Consider the following 22,500-nt stretch of genomic DNA (forward strand, 5'->3'; position numbering starts at 1 on the left):
ATGAATACAGAGATGTATAATTCTAGTTCTATTTTCATGTTACTCACTGTTTTGTTTTTGTTTTACAAAATGTCTAAATTAGGGAGTTCGTATTTTCATTTTTTTTTACCACAGTTTTAAATCAAGACAGAAACCATTAAAAACTAAGGAAACTTTTTTGCTTAAGGAAGAAATAATTCCTCTCTTTTTTTCCAGTAATTTTTCTTCTTTTTCGATCTAGCTCCACAATATCCGTGGGAAAATCATCACCAGTATTAACAGTAGATTATCTCAGAAATCTTTTCATACATATGTTAGTCAACCAATGTGACTTAATTTCAATGATTCAGTTTGCCTGACAGAAAATCTAATCTTGATAATCATTTCATCTCATTTATCTTGTTTTTTTTTTACAAGAAAATTCTAAGCTTTACCACATAAGTAAACTGAAGGAAGCATTCTTTTTTCAACTAAGCTTGCTTTGTGTTATACAATACTGATCACTTATTTAGTATTCAGTCTAATAAGAAATAAGAAAAAGCCTCGCCAAATTATCAACAGAAACTTCAAAGCCTTCCGACCGTATTTCAAGCCATTTATCGAAAATAATCCTTAATGATATCAAGAATGATTATTGATAACTGAAAAAAAAAAAAATGGAGCTTCTATAAACTTAACGACCCTTGATAAATGCCTTGAAATTCTGGTCTAAAAACTTTGGCGTTCCTGTGTACTGTGTTTCGTTTTATCATCTAGACGTATTTACTCATGATAAGGAATAAGTTAACAAGCCCATTTCACATCCACTATGTCAAACCAGCGACTTGAAAAGAAAACGAGAAAAAAAAATAAGCCACCGGGTGTGTGTGTGAATGTGTGTGTGTCTGTGTGCACCCTCCTAGGCAGGCGGGATGATGTTTACTTCGACGTGGGTTGTACGGCTCTCGGCCAGCCTAGCCATTCTCGGGGGCGCCTTCCTCTTCTCCGGGGTCAGCGTCCTCACCAACAGCTTCGGCCAGTCACACCCCACCGTCGAGGGACCGGATAAGACTTCGGGCATCATCTTCCTAGCGATCGCCTGTGAGTTTGGCCCTTCTTCAGTAAAGCATGGCTTCTGATACCTTCCACGTCTTCATTCATCTCTTAATGGGAGTGCAGTGGCTCTCTCATGGTGGTGCAGTGGCTCTCTCATGGTGGCACAGTGACTCTCTTATGGTGGTGCTGTGGCTCTCTTATAGTGGCACAATGGCTCTCTTATTGTGGTACAGTGGCTCTTTTATGGGAAAACAGTGGCTCTTTTATGGAAGGACAAAGGCTTTTTTTTATAGTAGTACAGTGGTAGGTACAGTAGCTCTTTTATGGCAGTACAGTGGTTCTCCCATGGTAGTATAGTAGTTCTCCTATGGTAGAACAGTGGCTTGATAGACAAACGTACTTGGTACTACAGTTTCCACTGTTGACGTAGAAGCTACATTAGATACAGTGGCCACATGGAGACGGTATTTTCATCAATCTCTTTTAAACCAACTCGTCTTTAATTTGATATACATATGCCATTCAATCTTTTGTAAAAGAATTCGCTAATAGACATTAGGTGTATCACTTGCACTGTTCTTCTATAATCTTAATGTTTTTGTACTGGTTGTTCCAAAGAGGATGAGAGGGTCCAATCACTTAATCCACGACCATTTTTTCAAGAGTGGTACTTCATTTCCAGCCATCTTCTTTTCAGTGGGTCACTGATATATATAAGTGGGGGGAGGGGATTCAACCATCCACGTCCATGCGTCTCAGTTCCGCCCATCACTAACCCCCAGCTTGTTGGCGCAGGTGTGTCGCTCGTGGTGTCTGTGGGCCTCGGGTACTACGGCTGCAGGAAGCGCAAGAAGAAGGACGAAGACGACACGAGCGATAGCGTGCGAGCCCTCAGCTTCGCCCCGGCTCTCTCCACCACAGGAGACATGTTCCCGTGGCCTTCGACTCCCTCCCACAACCAACCTTTCGGCTCGCCCTACAGCACGCCTGCTGCCGGACAGCCCCCGTCCTTCCCTTTCCCTGGCGAGATGTCCCACTGCTCCGCCAACCAGAGCGGAGAGCCGCCCCAAGTCACCCCCCAGCAGCACCAGTCCATCAACGGACTCGGTGGCCAGACTCCACAACAGACCTCTCCTGCCGGAAAGGACTTACCAGAAGCGGTGGAACTGCCTGGGGACGTGTCGCCGGCATTAGTCCTCGACCCTGTTCCACCCAGCAAGTCCTAAAGCTCTCGTTAGTGGGTGGGAAAAGGTGCTATTCCCCTAGCGTCCACAAAGGCCTTTTGGATGGCTCTACCTGTGAATTTTCTTACACAAGTTTTATATTGCAAGAAATATCTCTATTCTTCTATGCTAAACAAGACCTCATTTGTTAGTAATCTTTGTTGAAAGTATTGTTTGCATATTCCTTGATTACGTATGTGTATGTGAATATATCTATCTACATATATATATATATATATATATATATATATATATATATATATATATATATATATATATATATATACAATCTTTCTATCTGCCTAACTATCTACCCACAGCATCTATCATTCTATTTCAATACTTGTATAATAAAAAAAAAATAAAAATATATATATATATATATATATATATATATATATATATATATATATATATATATATATATATATATATATATATATATATTCACATACAAATATACAAATATATATATTTGTATACATATACGGATATGCATATATTTATATAAATGTGTGTATTTATATATCTCGTCCTCGTCATGCAACCCCAGGACCCCTTTGACGGGGCTCCTGGAGCCTCAAGGCTGCACTCCACGCAGGAGCAGGGAAATGATGGACTCCTTTGGAGTGAGAAGGTGCTGAACGAGGCTGCCACTCCTCTCTCTCTCCACTGACAATGTTATAGCTTCGCCAAAGGTGACTTCTCACTCACGGTGTAACCTCCTGCAGGTGGAGTCTGGTAAAATCCGTGAGAATAAATATATATATATATATATATATATATATATATATATATATATATCCCAGTTGCAACTAATTACACATTTGGGTTGTACGTATTTTGATTCGCATACCCAAATGAGCCAGCCACAGGGAGACACTATCGTAATATATATGTATGTATATATATATATATATATATATATATATATATATATATATATATATATATATATATATATATATATATATATATATATTACCCATACAAGAATTATGCAAAAAAATCCAGTTGCACAACAGTTTGGTATATCTAGTTAAAATAGCCTTTTGTAAAGAAATATAAAATGACGCAGTAGCCATTCCGTGTGGGTAGAGATGCCTCCGTAACTTTCATGGCCTAGAGCATATAAACATGTTGTAGAAAACAAGTGATAAACGCTTGGGCGGGGGAGGTGATTGAATACCATATCTGATACATTCTAGTTTGGATGTTAAATAGGTTTAAGTAATCATCCAATTCTTTTTCCCTAGGTGTTATTTTGTAACGGGAATATATTTGCATTCATATTTTCCTTTCTTGTCTACATTGTTTTCATTTTCAGAACTAAACATAACGTATATGATATTGATATGTATTTCGGTGCTGGAAAGACTCAAGTTTCCACCACAGTTGCTAAAGAAAGAGAAAAAAAACTTTTTTGGGGATGAATTTGATTTTTAGGAAAATATCTGATGGTGAGGATTGATTCTGTTATGGTCGCTGGTGGCGAGGTTTAATAAGTGAAGCTTGGAATGTTATATACATTTATATATATGTATATATATATATATATATATATATATATATATATATATATATATATATATATATATATATATATATATATAGCATGCCTTTAATCTTAGCTATGAAAAGCCATCTTGGCATAATGTACTACGGCATAAAATACTGTGATTTTTTGTGAAAGTATATTTCATCATGAGGTGGTGAAGCATATGGCCTGAGGTGAACCATATCATGGACAAAATGTCGGCAGAATAAATCTGATGTTTTGGTCTGAGTGTCACAGAGTTAGGGGTAAACTTTGGGCAATCTCGATAAGTCTGAGGCTTCATTGAGCAACGTAATTGTTTCAATGGCAATCTTCTATTTTTTTCTAAGTCAAAAAAAAAAAAAAAGGCCTGAGAAGAGTCATTCCCTAATGACACTGCTTCATTAAGCATGGTGTTGTTTGTTTTCTTGTATACACATTCTGTACACATGCCACTGTGGTGTTTTAAGACCTATCGACAATATTATGTTATCCCTAACTGACAACTTCATGTATTATTTTCGTACCCGTGTGTTCTTACACATAACTAATTATGTTATTCCCTCACCCATATGTCTCCAGTGACAACTTCTCATATTACTTTCTTACACGTGTGTTTTATTGACAACTCATTATGTTATATCATTTTCTTACACGTGTGTTCTAACTGACAACTTATTATGTTTTTCTCTCACTTATTTTGTTACTTATTTTGTTATTTTTCTCATCCATGTGTCCCTTATCAACAACATGAATTTAAATATGCGTTCCTTAGTGACTAAAATCCCATTCGTCAAATGCATTTGGTGTTAATGAACAATCTCGACCGTAGTCTGTAATTTTATCGTCTTCAAGAAACACGGGGACTTGTCTTTTGTCTGAGAGATCTTAAGTCAATTACCAATGCACTCAGATTCAATCAAAGGCGATATCACTCAGGACCTTTGAGTACGAACTTTTCTTTCAGCCGGAGAATGCCATAAATGACCCTTAATTGTTATCTGCAGGGGGTAAAAAAAAATAAGTTAGGCTTGATACTTTTTTGCTTTCCTGTTTTGCATAGACGATACACGATACCGGGCATTTTTTCCTTTTTCTTTTCTTTTTTTTGCTATTGGGTTGTATCAACATACGTATACACAGACCCGCACCACACCGTCACAATCCATTGCGACCTGGGATCTCGACCTAAGTGTGGCAGGAGCCTCATAAGCATAGGAAGGGACTCCTGGCGCAGGGAGTAAGCCTAAAAGCTGAATCTTTTCCTCAACACGCACACCGAGAGAGAAAGAAGAGAGAGAGAGAGAGAGAGAGAGAGAGAGAGAGAGAGAGAGAGAGAGAGAGAGAGAGAGAGAGAGAGAGAGAGAGAATCACATCAACCCATATAGCGCTGTGAATATTCCCCATCCTACTTCGATTGACTCAAGAGCTTTCTTTCCTCAAGATTATTTTCGACGGGCTAGGATCTTGGTCTGTGGGGAGGGGGGGGGGGGGCACTATCTTCCCAAAGGACGGTATCTTAGACGTGAGACACACACACACACACACACACACACACACACACACACACACACACACACACACACACACACACACAAGTACCTCGCAAGGTACAATTAGGGAATGACGAGGGTATATGACTCTAAGTAAACTCACATCAGAAAAGGGAAAGTTTGTCCAGGTTGCTCAAAGTTTGCCGCTGACCCAACGTGCCATTATAACAAAGGGGGCAATAGAGAACACCCCTTAGTGGTGGGAGTGTAGAGTATCGTGGTAAAAAAAAATAAAAAAGGGGGACCAAGAGGTTAAAAGCATAGAGTGTATTACTCAAGATAAAAAAAAACAAAAACAATGGAATCTGACTGATGAATGTTAATATAATTGCTAATGCAATACGGATTATCAGGAATATTTGGAATATATAATTACATATATGTATATGTTAAATGTGGACTCTGTGTGAATTTCTACATTCAGTTTATAAGTTACGTATGGAAACTGGAACAAATTGAATTTTCTTGGTGGCTGTCTATAATGGAATGCCATAGGGAAATTTTTTGTTTCCCTTGGTGTGTGGTGCTCTCTACATTCAGAAACAGTTTGGAGTGACAGTGACAAGTGAACTTACGACAGTGACCAAGCCTCTGATATTTGTGTGAGAGTGTGTGGGGATCGAAGCTGGCTCAGAAGATTGACTTTGTCTACGATTCTATATGGTGACGTAATACGTGAGGATCAGTCGAGGTAATCAACTGAGGGAAAACCTCTCGACTCATGATTGGAGCCACCCACCCACCCCGCCTCCCTTCCCTCCCATACAAAACTGCCTTCACACGCAGCCATCAACAGACGACAGTTGAAGCACAGCCGGCTGGCGGTTCTGTCTGTGCTCGTGGATAATGATAATGATGATAATAAGACTGTTCGAGTGAGCTATGTATACGAAACCTGATCCACTGTGTAGCCTTAGGAATGTTCAGCTGGGTGGATGATTAGGAATGTGAGGGGAGGAGAGAGAGACAGACATTCATTCATGCTGAATGATGCAAGACAAGATGCAAAAAGCTTGAGAATGCAAATCTTGTTCTTTCATTTTTCTTATTTCTTTTTTCCTTCTGCATTCTACATGTGACCAAAGGAGAGAATGTATGTCATGCAATGCAGGTAGACGTGATGGTTGTAGTGTACATACATATATTTTGTCACTTTTTATCAACGGTTTCTATATATAAGGCGAGCGTGGCACCTATGTCCACGTGGTAGATAAAGGTGGGGAAAACGTGTAGAGAGCAGAGCTAAATGTACGGGGTTGTGGAGGATATAACCCGCACAAGTTTAGGTTGTGAGTTACAGTGTCATCCCCCGAGTGAGGATAGGCGAGGAATTTCAAAAGGCTTATTTGCTGCCCACCACACACCACATCCCGCCTCCCTCCCCCCTTTTTTGTTTTGCCCCCCTTCTGTCCAGATTCTATAACTAATTCGTTTTCCATCGAACCTTATGTGATCGGTATGTCCAAGATGATGACGATGAGTTAGTGAGCGGCGTGGTGTTATTTTTCTATCAATTCCGTTACCATAGGGATGAAAAGAAGGTGAAGAAAACGGAGGTCACTTCTACAGTTACCTATGAGGAAGAGCATGGATTGTTTCCTCGGTACGGACGCGTTCGAATACTTTGATACTGTTTTGTACTTATACATATATACATATATATATATATACATATACATATACATACATGTAAATGTGATGGAATGTTATTATTATTATTATTATTATGTGGTTAATCTCAAGATAATAATGTTTGTTATTCTGGACATATTATCATTATCTCCCCCCCCCCCTCCCCACAACTGGTGTCAACACTTTGAAGAAGAGGTCGTCACCCCCTCCCCCCCTCACCCCCACCTCCCGGTGCATAATTAATGCCTTGAGGGCCACAATGCTCCAGCATTTGACTGTTATACATGATATGATTCTGTGAATTGTATATAATCTTTCAAGACGGGTTTATATGCAGTGACGGTAAACGTACAGAATTGTTATATCCACGATTAAAATCTGTTGTTGATCTGTTCCAGAGAACACAAGGTGTGTGCTATGTATTAAGATATGTTTGTATTACTCAGATCAGCTTCATTTCTTTTTTTGCTAGATGGTTATAGGACTTTTTTTCAGAATTAAGTAAACAGGAAAAAAAAAAAGATAAATGATAACAAAAATTGGACTAATTGCAAGACTTTTTTCTTTTTAATTTGGGTTAAAGATTAATTCTTCGAAAATGACTGAAATCCATAACTTTCAAGGTGTCTCACGGCATATTTCTTTGAAAATCAACTTATTGTCAATCTTATTAATCATCGTATTTAACATTTATCTAGCTTGTAAATTCCTTTGGTGAAATGTGAGAATTACCTTGCATGACAGATCGTATTTATCGTCTTATTTGAGAACCACTTTAACTTGCAAAAATCCCCATTTTGTGACATCTGAGAATACCTTACATGTAAATCACATCTTTGGGTTCCCCTAAACACATCTCATACTAATGAGAAATAGGTTTGTGATATATACATACATAGAGTTACCTTTCAAATTCACTTTTGAAGGAGTAACAAGCATCTCTTGCTAAACAGGTGATAAAGGTAGAATTTTGGAATATTTTTGTAACGTGCTGACCCATATTTTCCTCCCACAATCCAGTTCTTAAGATTTTCTTGTGATTGTAGAATTAACATTTTAAGCACTAAAGTGGTAGGGGTTAAGATTCGTTGTATGCCAAGAGGTTTACAGCCGAAACCTTTTTTTTTTTTTCTCTCATTCATTTTTAAGAGGATTCGAAACCTTCTTTTCGAAGCTTATTCTTATAAGTGTGTGCCAAATTTTACTGGAAGGTATTTTCCGAGCGTTTATGGACGATAAGTTGTACATAGAGTTAGCTGTGTATTAACCCTCAATAACGCAACCCTCATTAAGATTACGATGGTACGGGGCAAGGAAGTATATTAAAACCGGCTCAGCGAGGGGTGATTTGCCCCTTTTGTTTCTTAAATATGACGCGTTTTGTAATATTCCTCAAGAGGTTTATGGGTACGATTTGAGAGACCTTGTCATACCAGTTAGCTGAAGAAAGAAATGAAAAACATAATGGCTGCCAGAAATAACTTATCCTTTGCTTAGATATGGAAATATTTTGAATCAATCCGCATTCAGTTCTTCGTACTGTTTGGTAGATATTATCAAGACTAAAAGATAGTAAAGAAAAAAAAATCATTTATGCCAACCTCACATTACTTAATCCATTAGAAATGATGTGTAGCTTAGATAAATCTAGGCATCTGTGTCTCAATCATTTCACCCAGTTGCTTACGGGAAAGAAAAAGAAAGCAGTGAAACTTCCTTCGACACCGGTTATCTTCCAATGAATATAATCCACATTGTATGTGTTGGTGGGTGCGTTGTTACCATTATAACAGCTGCATGACATATACACGTGTATGGCACTGACGTGATATAGGACGATGTTCACGTAAGAGTTAGAAGAAAAAAAAATATATATATATGTATATGCTTAACCAGAAAAAAATGTTTTACAAAAGGTCTTTCAAAGCCTCAAATGCCTGCTCCCATCCTTACCTTGCCTTGTATATGACTAGGAATTAAAAAAAAATATATAAAAAAAAAAACTGGCGGTAGAAGAATACAGACTGTTGATAAATGGAAAAAAAAAATAATCAGTATTCGACGTTCATTATTTATCATCACCTTTTTATTAATTCTCCGTAATATAAGTTGTGAGATATCACAGACGTAAGGACAATCTTAATGTTATAACCAAGCACTTGTAAGAAGCTGTTGTGAATAATTATATTTAGTACCAATACGAAACCTAAATTTTATATATTTGTTCTCAACATAGGTGTTTTATATGCTAAGCTCAGTTTTTAATATATATATATATATATATATATATATATATATATATATATATATATATATATATATATATATATATACATATACTGATTTATTATGTTTCCCAAAAACCCCTGAAATATCTGGTATACAGTGTCATGTCACAGTACTCCAATCAGCTCCCTACATAGCCTTCGTAATACTACGTGTGTCCATGCCACATACTAGTGTAACAGTTGCTAACTGTTGCCTTAACTGTGAACTGATGTAAACTGGTCAATTAATATGATAATAAATTTTCCAAAAAGAAAAATAAACGTGTATCACTCTGTCCGTGATATATATATTTCTCGTTCTTTTCTGTAAGGTGAGGGGCAGTCTTTTAAAGCCATGACTGACAACTTTAATTATCTCTTAAAGTTATGATTAATAATGGTTTGATTAGTTAGTTAATGTAATCACACTTCAGAGAAGCCTTTAAGAATGGACAGAGAAACATAAGTTTGGCCACAATCCACATAAAGACATTCATACAAAATACACACACACACACACACACACACACACACACACACACACACACACACACACAGCATGTAGAACACCTGCATACCATTTTCTTTCCCTACAAAACTTCAGTACTCATGGTATATCCTCTCCCACAAAACTTGAGACAAAACACCTGACTTTCATTTCCTATGCCTATAAAACTTCAGCACTTAAAGTTATATATGTATATATATATATATATATATATATATATATATATATATATATATATATATATATATATATATATACATATATATATATATATATATATATATATATATATATATATATATATATATATATATATATATATATATATATATATATAAACCGTTTCCCAAACAAAACTTCAGCAAGTAAAACACCAAAAAGCCGTTTTCTCTCCCTACAAAACTTCAGCACTCATGGCTATATGATGTATCCTCTGCCAAAGAAAACTTCAGCAGGTAAAACAACTGAATGCCATTTTCTTTCCCTACAAAACTTTCAGCACTCGTAGCGCTGCTTCCCCAACCCTCCTCATCCCTGAGAGAGAGAGAGAGAGAGAGAGAGAGAGAGAGAGAGAGAGAGAGAGAGAGAGAGAGAGAGAGAGAGAGAGAGAGAGAGAGAGAGAGAGAGCAGGGGGAGAAACTCTGAAAATTACACGTTGCACATTGAGAATCTTAGACCACCCCATTTAACTATGCGCACCGCGGTAACTACGTGACATATAAAAGCAATTCTTTATACCAACTTGGTTTGTGGTGGTGCGGCAAATTATGTGTTTAAGATTTTTTTCCTCTCTCTCTCTCTCTCTCTCTCTCTCTCTCTCTCTCTCTCTCTCTCTCTCTCTCTCTCTCTCTCTCTCTCATTACTGAGTTTCCCCATAATCGTACGGCTTTTCTTTTCTTTTCCTTTCTTTAAAGATGGCTCACGCAGTGCCTCCTCTGTGTGTGTGTGTGTGTGTGTGTGTGTGTGTGTGTGTGTGTGTGTGTGTGTGTGTGTGTGTGTGTAGATCTCAGAATCGTAGGCTTTTATGACGTCATAAAATAGCTCCCTTAAACCGCATTACGTCCTCAACCTAAATCTTTTCTCCTGTGACATGACTACACACACGAGAGCCTCTCTCTCTCTCTCTCTCTCTGCTGTCTCTCCTCGACTCCCACAGCAGCTCTTTCCCCCCCAGGGTGTTGTGTGACTCCAGTCCCATACGAGAAGACTTTATGGGAAAATCTTCGAGAGTGTGAGAGTAACACTTCTTCATCCACTTGGGGAAGACGAGGGTATTCTTAAGGCAAGACAGATGGCGTCGTCTTCTGCCTTACACAGGACAATGACAGGCAAGTTGACGGCATATCATGAAGGTATAGACAGAGGGATGAATACGTCGGTCTTCGGTACTTTCACAGAGCAATGACGGGAAGCGATCTAACGCACAAACATCCTAGCACAGCGCCTGTAGCTAGACCTTCCCTCACTTCACACTACTAACTGGCAATAGTAAAAAAAAAAAAAAAAAAGAAAGAAAATATTGATGACGAGGAAGGATGATATGAGAATACCTGCGTTAGAAGTGGTTTCTCAACACTGCTTCCAGGAAACGTCAACAGAAAATCTTCAGGAGGGATTCATGTTCGAGGCGAGTGTCAAACTATCCATTCTGCTCTCGCTGTACACAATGTCTCATCCTTGTCGGAATTGATTGATTTCACCAGGTGAAATCATTATCATCATCATCATCATCATCACTTGTTGACGAAGCCACCAGAGGAAAGGCTTTTGCGATCGTATTCACTTGTCCACGTCGGGTCTTACAGCCTACCAGACCCCATATACCCGACACTTGTCAAACAAAGGGAAGGGCGTGATGGGATCAAATATCATCTCTCAATGTGACAGAGGGGGGACGACGTATCATACCAAGCTGAAACAAAAGAAAGGAGAACAGAGAGAGAGAGAGAGAGAGAGAGAGAGAGAGAGAGAGAGAGAGAGAGAGAGAGAGAGAGAGAGAGAGAGAGGCTCCCCCCCTTACGGCCTCTGACTCAGATATGTGAAGCTCATATACCAGTCCTCTTGACACCCTTGAACAATACGTTGTTGCATAGGCGGCCGAGTGGAAAGGATTCGCTGGGGAAAGTGAAAGCCTCGTCACCCCAGGGAGATGAAAGAGCAGGAGGGGAGGGGAGGGGAAGAGAGAGAGAGAGAGAGAGAGACCTCTCTCTCTCTCTCTCTCTCTCTCTCTCTCTCTCTCTCTCTCTCTCTCTCAGCAGCAGCAGCATCAAGGAGGAGGATGCAGTCAGCCTGTTGTCATGCGAACCGAAAAGAAAAAAAAAAAAGAGAAAAATTCCACCGTCTGGCAGCGGCGTGACGCTCGTGGGAAGAACTGTCATCAGTTTAGAAACTCTGTGTTGAGGGGGGAGGGAGGAAGAAGGGTGAGGAGAGGGAGGGGTCAGAGAGAGAGAGAGAGAGAGAGAGAGAGAGAGAGAGAGAGAGAGAGAGAGAGAGAGAGAGAGAGGGAGAGAGAGTCAGAAGGGCCCAGGACTAAAGTGTCAAGCATGGGGACTGCAGACGACTGTGCCACAGAAGGGGCTGAAGGAACGGTTTTTCCCCCACTGTGTCGCAGTGAGAACCTTACACAACCACACTTGCCCAGGAGAACCAGTCAACCAACCAGGAGGAGGAGCTGAGGACCACGAAGACACAGGGGAAAACCCCCTCCTCACCGAAACCCATCAAACTCGGCCTTTGAATTTACGCTATATAGGCCCAACCAGATCACCCATAGCCTCCACAGAGAACCCATAACACCTTGCCTTGCCTCCCCGCCCCACCTATACTACCTCATAACCCCCCCCCCCAAAGGCTATCCCATAATGGTTCTATCACTCATGCATCCTCCACCATAAAAGGCCAGCCATCCCCGCTTCGTGTCTTGTCTTGGCACAAATGTGCCTCTGCCTCGCGGCTGATCGTGTACGACCCATGACAGCGGTCATGATGGTGGAGTAATGGCCTCGAGATGGAAGGGAAAACCCTCGTGTGATGACCAGTTGTGAGGGATTAATGAGTAAATGGGACAGACGAGACGAGAAGCGATAGGAGGAGAGAAAGGTGAAATGAAAATAGCCGGGGTACACCTTAAGGAAAAATGGGTAGATTGTGGAATAACGAGGGATATAATGCGATAAAGATGGTGAAAGCAATGATAAAGAAAAGACTGAAACCACTGATATATGGACATAAAAATAAGCAAGCTACAACGAAGGAGAACTGTGTCATTTTCTAAGAAGAAAAGAGCAATAGGAAAAGGTGAGAAATGACTATTTGAAAATAAAATAGAATGATACATTAAAAACTAGGGAGACGGGAAACCAGGTCTATAAAAGTAATGTACCAAATGGAAGAAGAAAAAGAGGAGAAAACAACATGGAATTCAAAAGTAATACAAATACAAACGAAATCAGACAATAGTAGAACACTGGGTTCCTTTGGGTCCTTTCGACGTTGTTTGTCGTGAGGGATGGGTTCAGGACCACAGAGACCAGTGGGGTGTAGGAGGTGGTCAGTGAGCACATGACTTACGAAGAAATACCCGTAAGCTCTGCTCCTAACTGCTGGGGTGCAGGAAATTCTATGAGTCGTGGAACATGCAGCGAAATATCTATCAAGTCTATCCTTAAACGGATCTTTGGTTTTGTTTGCAGCTTAATCCTAGTGGTAAATCTGTTCTTATCTTAACATTCCTGGTGAAGAGAAGCTACTTCGTCTCATTCCAAGTTATACGTTTGCAAACGAGATTGTTTCTAGCCATTACTGTGGGTGAAATGAGATTGCTATATCGAAAAATAGTTACTTTAGATCGAGAGAGCAGATCCTATAAGTATCTGAGTTACAAGCAATGTAATAATAAATATGTGTGTGTGTGTGTGTGTGTGTGTGTGTGTGTGTGTGTGTGTGTGTGTGTGTGTATACGTATAACGTCGAAGGATAGAGAAATAAGAAGGAACATGAATGGATGGATCCAAGATGGGAAAAAAAGAAGTGGATCGTGACTGCGAATAGAAGTGCCTGAATGAATACAACAACGAAGCTTATACCAGTGGGAATGACTCGAGGCTCGAGAACAGAGAGAAGTGGGTGAACTGAATGAAAGAAAAAATATTAAAGAGAGTTTTGAGAGAGAGAGAGAGAGAGAGAGAGAGAGAGAGAGAGAGAGAGAGAGAGAGAGAGAGAGAGAGAGAGAGAGAATAATCCTTGATAAACAGCGGGTGATGATGGTGAGAAAATGGTGAATAATTCATAGAAAATACGAAAGTTGAATATGATTTTCCCTTTTTTTTTTTTTTTTTCTTCCACTGAACGAAACTTGAGATGGATTTTTGGAATGGTGGTTTCGTGTCAAGGGAGTCGGCCCAATGAAGACAGATGAGCACTCGAGGTAACTGTGAGGTGGTGATGGGGACGACCCAGGGCAAAGGGTAGAGGAATGGGAGGAGAAAGAATGGGAAACACGTCCCTACCCCCAAATGGTATGAGTGGAGGATAGACGACGCTAGAACTGTGGAAGGATAGATGTAAGTGTGTGTGTGTGTGTGTGTGTGTGTGTGTGTGTGTGTGTGTGTGTGTGTGTGTGTGTGTGTGTGTGTGTTGTCTTACGTGAGAGATGGGAATACAGAGATGGGAAAACATAGACTCGGTCAAAGCCAATTGGTGATAGTCGAGAAGACTAACTTTGATACGGTGGCAAACGGGGTGTTCGGGAATGGGAGGGACTTACTGTGACAAGATGTCAACTCTCAGAACGCATTTGGAGACGAGCTGGGACAGATGTGGTCGAACACGTCGCCTGCGACAACTGATGTGGTCGAACACGTCGTCTACGACAACTGATGTGGTAGAACACGTCGTCCACGACAACTGATGTGGTAGAACACGTCGTCTACGACAACTGATGTGGTAGAACACGTCGTCTACGACAACTGATGTGGTAGAACACGTCGTCTACGGCAACTTATGTGGTAGAACACGTCCCCTACGACACCTTATGGTGTTCTACGACACCTTATGTGGTAGAACACGTCGCCTACGACAACTAATGTGGCAGAACACATCCCCTACGACAACTTATGTGGTAGAACACGTCGTCTACGGCAACTTATGTGGTCGAACACGTCGTCTACGACAACTTATGTGGTAGAACACGTCGTCTTACGTCAACTAATGCGACTCTCACGTCTCTTACGACGACCGACGGCGTACGTTAGATCAGTTCCGTGCGTCATCTGACATACGCAAAGCTGCTGTTGCGTCCGGATATGTCGTCCGCAGCAGAGGCCAATATGGCCGGGTTATTACCCATTATGGCAATCGATATATCGCAAGAACTCCCAATATGGACCCCAGGGGGCAATTCCGGCCAAATTTACAAGGAGAACAGAATTACCGATTCTACCACCAACACAGATGAGGTCCGTGTGTTCTGCTGTGTTATTATTTCTTTCTTTTTTCCCAAAATCAACGGCGACAGCCCGTTGGAACCGTTAATAATAACAACGGTAAGTGGTGCCGTTATTTTATGAATTAGGGAAATGCCATGGGGGTAAACTGGCCACACATGATCATAATGAAATTTTAAGAACTATTTTTTTCTTTTACACTTACCTCTTGGTGTTCATCTCTGAATTAGCAAAGGACGAGTGGGGGATTACCACATACAACATCAGTATATCGTAAGTAATTCGATTCCATTTATCATATGTAATTTCCGTATGTCATAAATGACTCGCTTATAAATCCCTTCCAGCTATCATAAGTGACTTCTAGGAATTCTAAGTAGCTTCCATCGGTCATAAGTAATCTTCACGTAACATTAGTATGTACATTCTAGGCTTCTTACGTATCTTCCAAGTATCATAAGTAACTCCCACAGATCATAAGTAACTTTTACTTATCATAAATAGCTTTCTAGTATCATAAGTAGCTTTCAGGTACCAAATGCAAGCTACAGGTGTCATAAGTAACTTCCAGGTATCATGACTATCTTCCAGGTATCATAAGTAACTTCCAGGTATCATGAATATCTTTCAGGTATCATAAGTAACTTCCAGGTATCATAAGTAACTTCCAGGTATCATGACTATCTTCCAGGTATCATAAGTAACTTCCAGGTATCATGACTATCTTTCAGGTATCATAAGTAACTTCCAGGTATCATAAGTAACTTCCAAGTATCATGACTATCTTCCAGGTATCATAAGTAACTTCCAGGTATCATGACTATCTTCCAGGTATCATAAGTAACTTCCAAGTATCATGACTATCTTCCAGGTATCATAAGTAACTTCCAGGTATCATGACTATCTTCCAGGTATCATAAGTAACTTCCAAGTATCATGACTATCTTCCAGGTATCATAAGTAACTTCCAAGTATCATGACTATCTTCCGGGTATCATAAGTAACTTCCAGGTATCATGAATAACTTCCAGGTATCATAAGTAACTTCCAGGTATCATAAGTAACTTCCAGGTATCATGAATATCTTCCAGGTATCATAAGGAAATTCCATGTTTCATGAATACCTTCCGGGCTTCATGAGTGAATTCCAGGCGCCCTAAAGAGCTTCCAGGAATCATTAACAACTGCCATAAACAACACACAGCTTCCAGTAATCATAAGGAGCTTCCAGGTACAACCAGCTTTATAAAGGACCTTCAGTGTTTTGCTCGCGTCATCCAGATCTATCAGAAAAACTTGATTCTAAACGTTTCAATCGTTTCCAGTTCGTTATTTCTTTTTTTCCTAATTTTCCTTTTTTTGTTAACTATATTCTTGTGTGTGTGTGTGTGTGTGTGTGTGTGTGTGTGTGTGTGTGTGTGTGGGATGGAGAGGTGGGGGGTAAGGGGTCATTTTCGTTTGTACGCAATTCATTTGACGTACCCGTATGAAAATAAGTAGTAAATGAATAGATAGATTGAAAACAGTGTATTCAACTTAGGTAACCATCAGGTTGAAAATATACACATGAGATATCACATGCATTTGTGAGTGCATTTTTTCTTATGTATATCTATGCATTGCATTCTTGAGAACACTACAACATACACATACCTTTCATGAGATATCACTTCTGATACACTTAAGAAAAAAGAGAAAATGCGATTTAGGTTAAAGATAAATAAAAAATAAGGAGCGACCTTATCCTCTTTCTTCGTCCCTCACAATAAAGATAAAAATCCATAGAAAGATTAACTCACTGGTCAGGCAACAAAGGCTGACTTCAAAGTCTCTCTAAAAGAAAAGAAAGAATGTGAACAATCGAGTCTTTAAGAAGCCAAGAACCTCTCCTCCTCAGAGTAGCTGAGTTCGGACCCATCTGAAGACTTTCCCCACCCCAGCACTTGGCCGGGGAAATGGCAAGGGCTAATTTCCCTCATGGACTATTTTGCCTCTGACCTTATCATTCTTTGGCGCCCCACGAGCTGAAGAGAAAATTGAGAGGGGTGGGGAGGGGGAGAATTATACAGGAAGGAGAGAGAGAGAGAGAGAGAGAGAGAGAGAGAGAGAGAGAGAGAGAGAGAGAGAGAGAGAGAGAGAGAGAGAGAGAGAGAGAGAGAGAGAGGACCGGATGGACACAACTGCTGGAATGGGCTGGAAGAGCAATCATAACGGAAGAATTTTTTTGTAGAATCTAAGAGGTGTGACGCCCTTCCTCTCCTCTCCTCTCTCTCCCTCTCATTGTTGACATGAGGTGAAATTTACGGCCGTGAATGACGACATTCCACTGAGAGAGAACTTGAACGGACGCATCACTGCCTCTGCACTCGGGAAGAGGAGCGGACGCAACATAGATGGACATCGAGGTAACTAAGAGGACGACGACCTCCTCTCCACCCTTTTTGTGTGTGTTTGTGTGTGTGTGTGTGTGTGTGTGTGTGTGTGTGCGTAAAGTATTGACTGTACGCAAGAGTCGCGTCGCTTCGCAATCAGCATTTTTCCTCCCCGAACGCAGCGTAGGCAGACACACACACACACACACACACACACACACACACACACACACACACACACACACACACACGTCAGTCACTCGGTCCTATTTACAAAGCCGTACAACCTGAAACTCTCCTGGCGGCGGCAAAATAATTTGCCTCCTCCTCCTCCTCCTCCTCCCCGTCTCCCCAACTTGGAGCTAGTCGAAGCGTATCAGTTACATGGAAGCGCTGAAGGATACTTCTGAACTTAGTGACTCTCCTCTCTAATTGGAAACTGGCTCTCGTCGGCAGCGCGCACCCGAGAGCCATTTTAGTTCATTAAACTCCGCTGCTGACCGTGGCATAACCTGCGACCCTCGTCAGCTTCCGTGTTATCAACGTAATTCTTTATAATTTCCATTTTTTTTTTCTTCTTCTTTATATGACGCATTATATAAGAAGCAGTGCCTGGCGCAGATAGAGGAGGGGGAAATATAGAAACAGAGTCTACTATATAATCACATTCGAAACGTCAGTTCATACATACATACATATATATATATATATATATATATATATATATATATATATATATATATATATATATATATATCTTAATTATGCAACATCCAAGACTCATTATCCAACAGTTCATACAGCTTCAAGGCTACGGTTATAGTTATCACCAGGGATGAGATGGTCTCCCTTGAAGCGAGAAGGTGTTTGAAGGAGTCTGTCACTCCCTTTCCTCGACCTCGCCAAAGGTGACTCTTCAGCCTCGAGGCGTAACCTCAAGTACATGGGCAGGGGGGGGGGGGGGAAATCACACGACTGTGCAACTGACCTACACGTTCAAAACTGTGCCTCAGCGGACCTTCCAACATCCTGGGGATTAAAATCTTCACACACACACACACACACACACACACACACACACACACACACACACACACACACACACACACACACACACACACACACGGTGGCTTTCCTCTCTGGGTAACGAAGATGGAGAAAAAAAAAGGAGAAAATAAAAAGAGTGAGTGCACGACGAAAAATCTTGAAACGATGACGAGCGAAGGAGGAGGAGGAGGATAATTCTCCTCTCTCTCTCTCTCTCTCTCTCTCTCTCTCTCTCTCTCTCTCTCTCTCTCTCTCTCTCTCTCCATTAAAGATAAGCACGACGCTGGCTCTCTTTCCACGCCACTGGTACATGCAACAAAATTTTCCAAGGGGCCAGACCTGGAGGGAATTTCTTTTTAAATCTCTGACTGCGGAGAGCGAAAGTACCTGCCTTAGAAATTACCCACAATGAGATTTCTCTCATTTGGCAAGGCTAACACGCGACGCTGACGAGAGACAGACAGACAGACATACAAACAAACAGACAAACAGGACAGAGAACCAGGAAGAAATGAAGACAGATGGAGAACGATAAAGACAGAGACAGAAAAACGATAAGGACAGAAACAGAATCAGAGAGAGAGAGAGAGAGAGAGAGAGAGAGAGAGAGAGAGAGAGAGAGAGAGAGAGAGAGAGAGAGAGAGAGAGAGAAGGGAAAAGAAGAGACAGAAAACAAGGAACACAACCAAACAAGACAGACAAACTTAGTCATAAACTTGGAAGTTGAGAGAGAAGGAAGCAGCGGCAGAACAGAGCAAATAACAAACACAAAATGATGATAGAACAACGCCCACGTCTCCACGGCGAGCAAACCCCCATTTTTTGTTCTTAATTAAAACCAAACATTCAAAACCCAATTAATTAAGAGAGCAATTTTTGTTTAATAAGCTCCGTTAGCCAGGATATATTTCTTACTCTGACAAAGAAAATGAATCTAAAAAAAAAAAAAGAAAAGAGGGAGAGGGGGAAAAATCTTGGATACGTTTTCTATACCTTGCGAGATCTGAACAGTAAAATTCTTTAATAAATCAGCCTTCGAGAAATCTATTGAACTTTTCTATTTACATTAGTAACACGCGAGAAAATCTGCATGTGTCACACTGCATTTAATAGTCGGCGCGGAGGGACATCGCTCCTGCAGACCTGAATTTCAAATAGATTTGCTCCAGTACATTGGTAAATTAGATTTGAATTTCAACAGCTTCTGTTTGGGTACACTGTGATATAAATATCAACTCACTTTACGTGGCTCTTAATCTTTGGGGGCGGCGCTTTACGTCTAGCTGGATGTATCTTGTCCACCGTCGCCAGGAAATAACTACAAAGAATGTATTACTTTCTCATCATAGCGAAAAAATATACTAGTAAAGAATTTAAGGGGGAAAAAAGGAGAGGGGGGTAACCAATTAATGGCATGTTCACTTAACTGGTAATAACTCTCACCATATTGAGATTAATTTTTTCCCCCATACTCGTAAATGTGTGTTCCCACTGTTTTCCACCGCTGCAAAAAGGATGAGTTAAACCACTTTCATAATTGAGTTCATCTGCAGATATATATATATATATATATATATATATATATATGTTAGCAGTGGTGAACATTTGTGACAACGCAAGCTTTGAATATATTGGTCATGGAAATTTATTATATAGCACAGAGGGAAAAAAAAAATTGTACTATTATCATCATCATTTTACATTTCCTTGTATCGTGATGGCTTTCGCTACATCCATCCACTGCGTTTTCTCTTCAGGAGTGCGCCCTCCCGACCCCATAGGTAACCAAAGCGACCACGGTTCGCTTTCCATAACCTCGTCCAGGGTTTTCCAGTCACCAGCGGGTGGTGAAGAGATCTGGCCTGATTTTCCATCGAGTTCTCATGGTGCCTTGTGACTCTCTCTCTCTCTCTCTCTCTCTCTCTCTCTCTCTCTCTCTCTCTGGAATTCTCGTGGTTCTTCGTGAATTCCGGTGAGCTCTCGCGTCATTTGAGAAATATTTTCCTCCCGCCAAATTCCTTAGGGGAAGAGAACCAGAGGTGAGATACATAAGAAAAAAAATCTCTATAATGAGAAAGATATGGAGTTACAAGCGTTTAAAAGACTGAGCATTACAGGAAGGTGTCGAAAGCGATAGGTAGTAGGGCAAATTGGAATAAATTCTTCGGGATGGGCTGGATTAAGTAGAAAAAAAAAGAGAGAGGCAAGTTTGGATTTTTAGAGAGAGACGAAATAGACGAGCAAGGGTCGGAGCAGCTCGGAGAGACACTCCCTCTGGACACGAATTTTGCCCGCTGATCCCATGCGGCTTCTCCACCTGCAGGAGAGCTCGAAAAACCTTGCTTCTCGAACACGAAGATAAAAAAGAAAAACAAAAACAGGAATACACATGCACACACACACACACACACACACACACACACACGTATCAGCACGTGCGAACGTAGACCCCCTATGAACAAGAGCACTCAAACAACAAAATCATAATCAAATGATCTTGAAAGAGACACTTCTTAATACTACTTAATCTCTCTCTCTCTCTCTCTCTCTCTCTCTCTCTCTCTCTCTCTCTCTCTCTCTCTCTCTCTCTCCACTTCTCGGATTCTGCATAATACATTTGTACGAACCTTCTCGTCCCGTGGAGGGAGTAAAAAAAAAAAAATTGAGAGAGAGGGAGCAAAGAAAAGAAAAAGAGACTCTTTAAGACCGTCCTCAAGAACCCAGGAAATTACCTAAACCAACCAGGCGTCAAGGACTGCTTGGTTTTGAGAAGTCGCCTCTGTAGTTTTAATCTTTTGAGAAAACTGTGTTTCACGTGAATATTTACCTTCATTCATGCCTTCATCTATTGAGAAATATGCAGAAAAAAAAGAGGACCTCTGTTGATTTCTTTCACGATCTTGATTTTACTATAATTCGAGTAATATTAATTTTGAGTAAGGTATACCAGTGACGTGGGGACAATATGAAGTCGACCCACACGATCTGGAGCGAAGCAAGGCTTTGAGTCAGCCAACGTTCTCTCTCTCTCTCTCTCTCTCTCTCTCTCTCTCTCTCTCTCTCTCTCTCTCTCTCTCTCTCTCTCTCCACGACCCAGGATTCCCTTGCAACGACGGGCGTTCTTGTCGTATCTCACTGATCTCGAAGCTGGGAGTCGAACCCAGAGCCTCGTAATTGTTGTGCCGACCCTTGAACACCTCACACCTTGACTCCTTTTCGACCTCTCCTCTCTCTCTCTCTCTCTCTCTCTCTCTCTCTCTCTCTCTCTCTTGATTTCCTTTGTGGTTCTCTTTCACAGCTGCACCAGCTTCTGATCCTGTGCGTAATTTCTTTATTTAGATCTTTATAACCTCCGCTCCAGTTGCTAATTCTGGCCACTAAAGACGTGTTGTGGGTACCCTCTGACGTTGTTCGCCTCTTTGTGCTCATATCTGAATTCTTTCATTTTTTCATCCTCTTTTCTTCACTATTATTCCTGGCTTCCTTTACCTTCTCTCAAACACACTTGGGGAGCTGTGGTCCCTGCACCTCATCTCACCTGTTTCTGATTACATTATCATTTCTCTCTCTCTCTCTCTCTCTCTCTCTCTCTCTCTCTCTCTCTCTCTCTCTCTCTCTCTCTCTCGTTTTACACCATCTCTATCCAATTGGGTCTCCTTATTTTCCTCCGTCTGATTATAATTTATATTCCTTTCTCTCTCCCTAATTCTCACTCTTTATTCTAGATACAGGTTATCTTTTTTTTTCTTGTGTGGCTCTTTCTCATTTTTCTAACCCTATTTTGCCTGCCAAACTCCCTTCCCTCTGCTCTTTCCCCGAACTAATTTGACCATTGCTGGTCGTTTTAGCCTCCACTTGCGCCTCATTCAGACCCTTTTCCTCTCTGATTACACGCCCCTTTCA

At 40.7% G+C, this 22,500-nt stretch overlaps 1 protein-coding gene and 1 long non-coding RNA gene across 18 annotated transcripts in view; one reads left to right on the top strand and one right to left on the bottom strand.

Moving 5' to 3' along the window:
* Positions 1 to 2,523, top strand: part of LOC139755636 (uncharacterized) — a 57,376-nt gene extending 54,853 nt beyond the window's left edge. For 11 of the 17 annotated variants that reach the window (XM_071674228.1, XM_071674233.1, XM_071674235.1 and 8 more), the window contains 2 exons: positions 882 to 1,059; positions 1,810 to 2,522. In XM_071674228.1, the coding sequence (XP_071530329.1) occupies positions 882 to 1,059; positions 1,810 to 2,240 (609 nt within the window). In that variant the 3' untranslated portion in view covers positions 2,241 to 2,522. Of the gene's footprint in view, positions 1 to 881; positions 1,060 to 1,809 lie in introns of all 17 variants that reach the window. The other 6 variants (XM_071674239.1, XM_071674238.1, XM_071674241.1 and 3 more) reach the window with 2 other exon arrangements.
* Positions 1 to 22,500, bottom strand: part of LOC139755293 (uncharacterized) — a 270,998-nt gene that overhangs the window by 69,705 nt on the left and 178,793 nt on the right. The window lies entirely within an intron of this gene.

The sequence above is a fragment of the Panulirus ornatus genome, chromosome 19, assembly GCF_036320965.1.
Source record: "Panulirus ornatus isolate Po-2019 chromosome 19, ASM3632096v1, whole genome shotgun sequence".
Classification (NCBI taxonomy): Eukaryota; Metazoa; Arthropoda; class Malacostraca; order Decapoda; family Palinuridae; genus Panulirus; species Panulirus ornatus.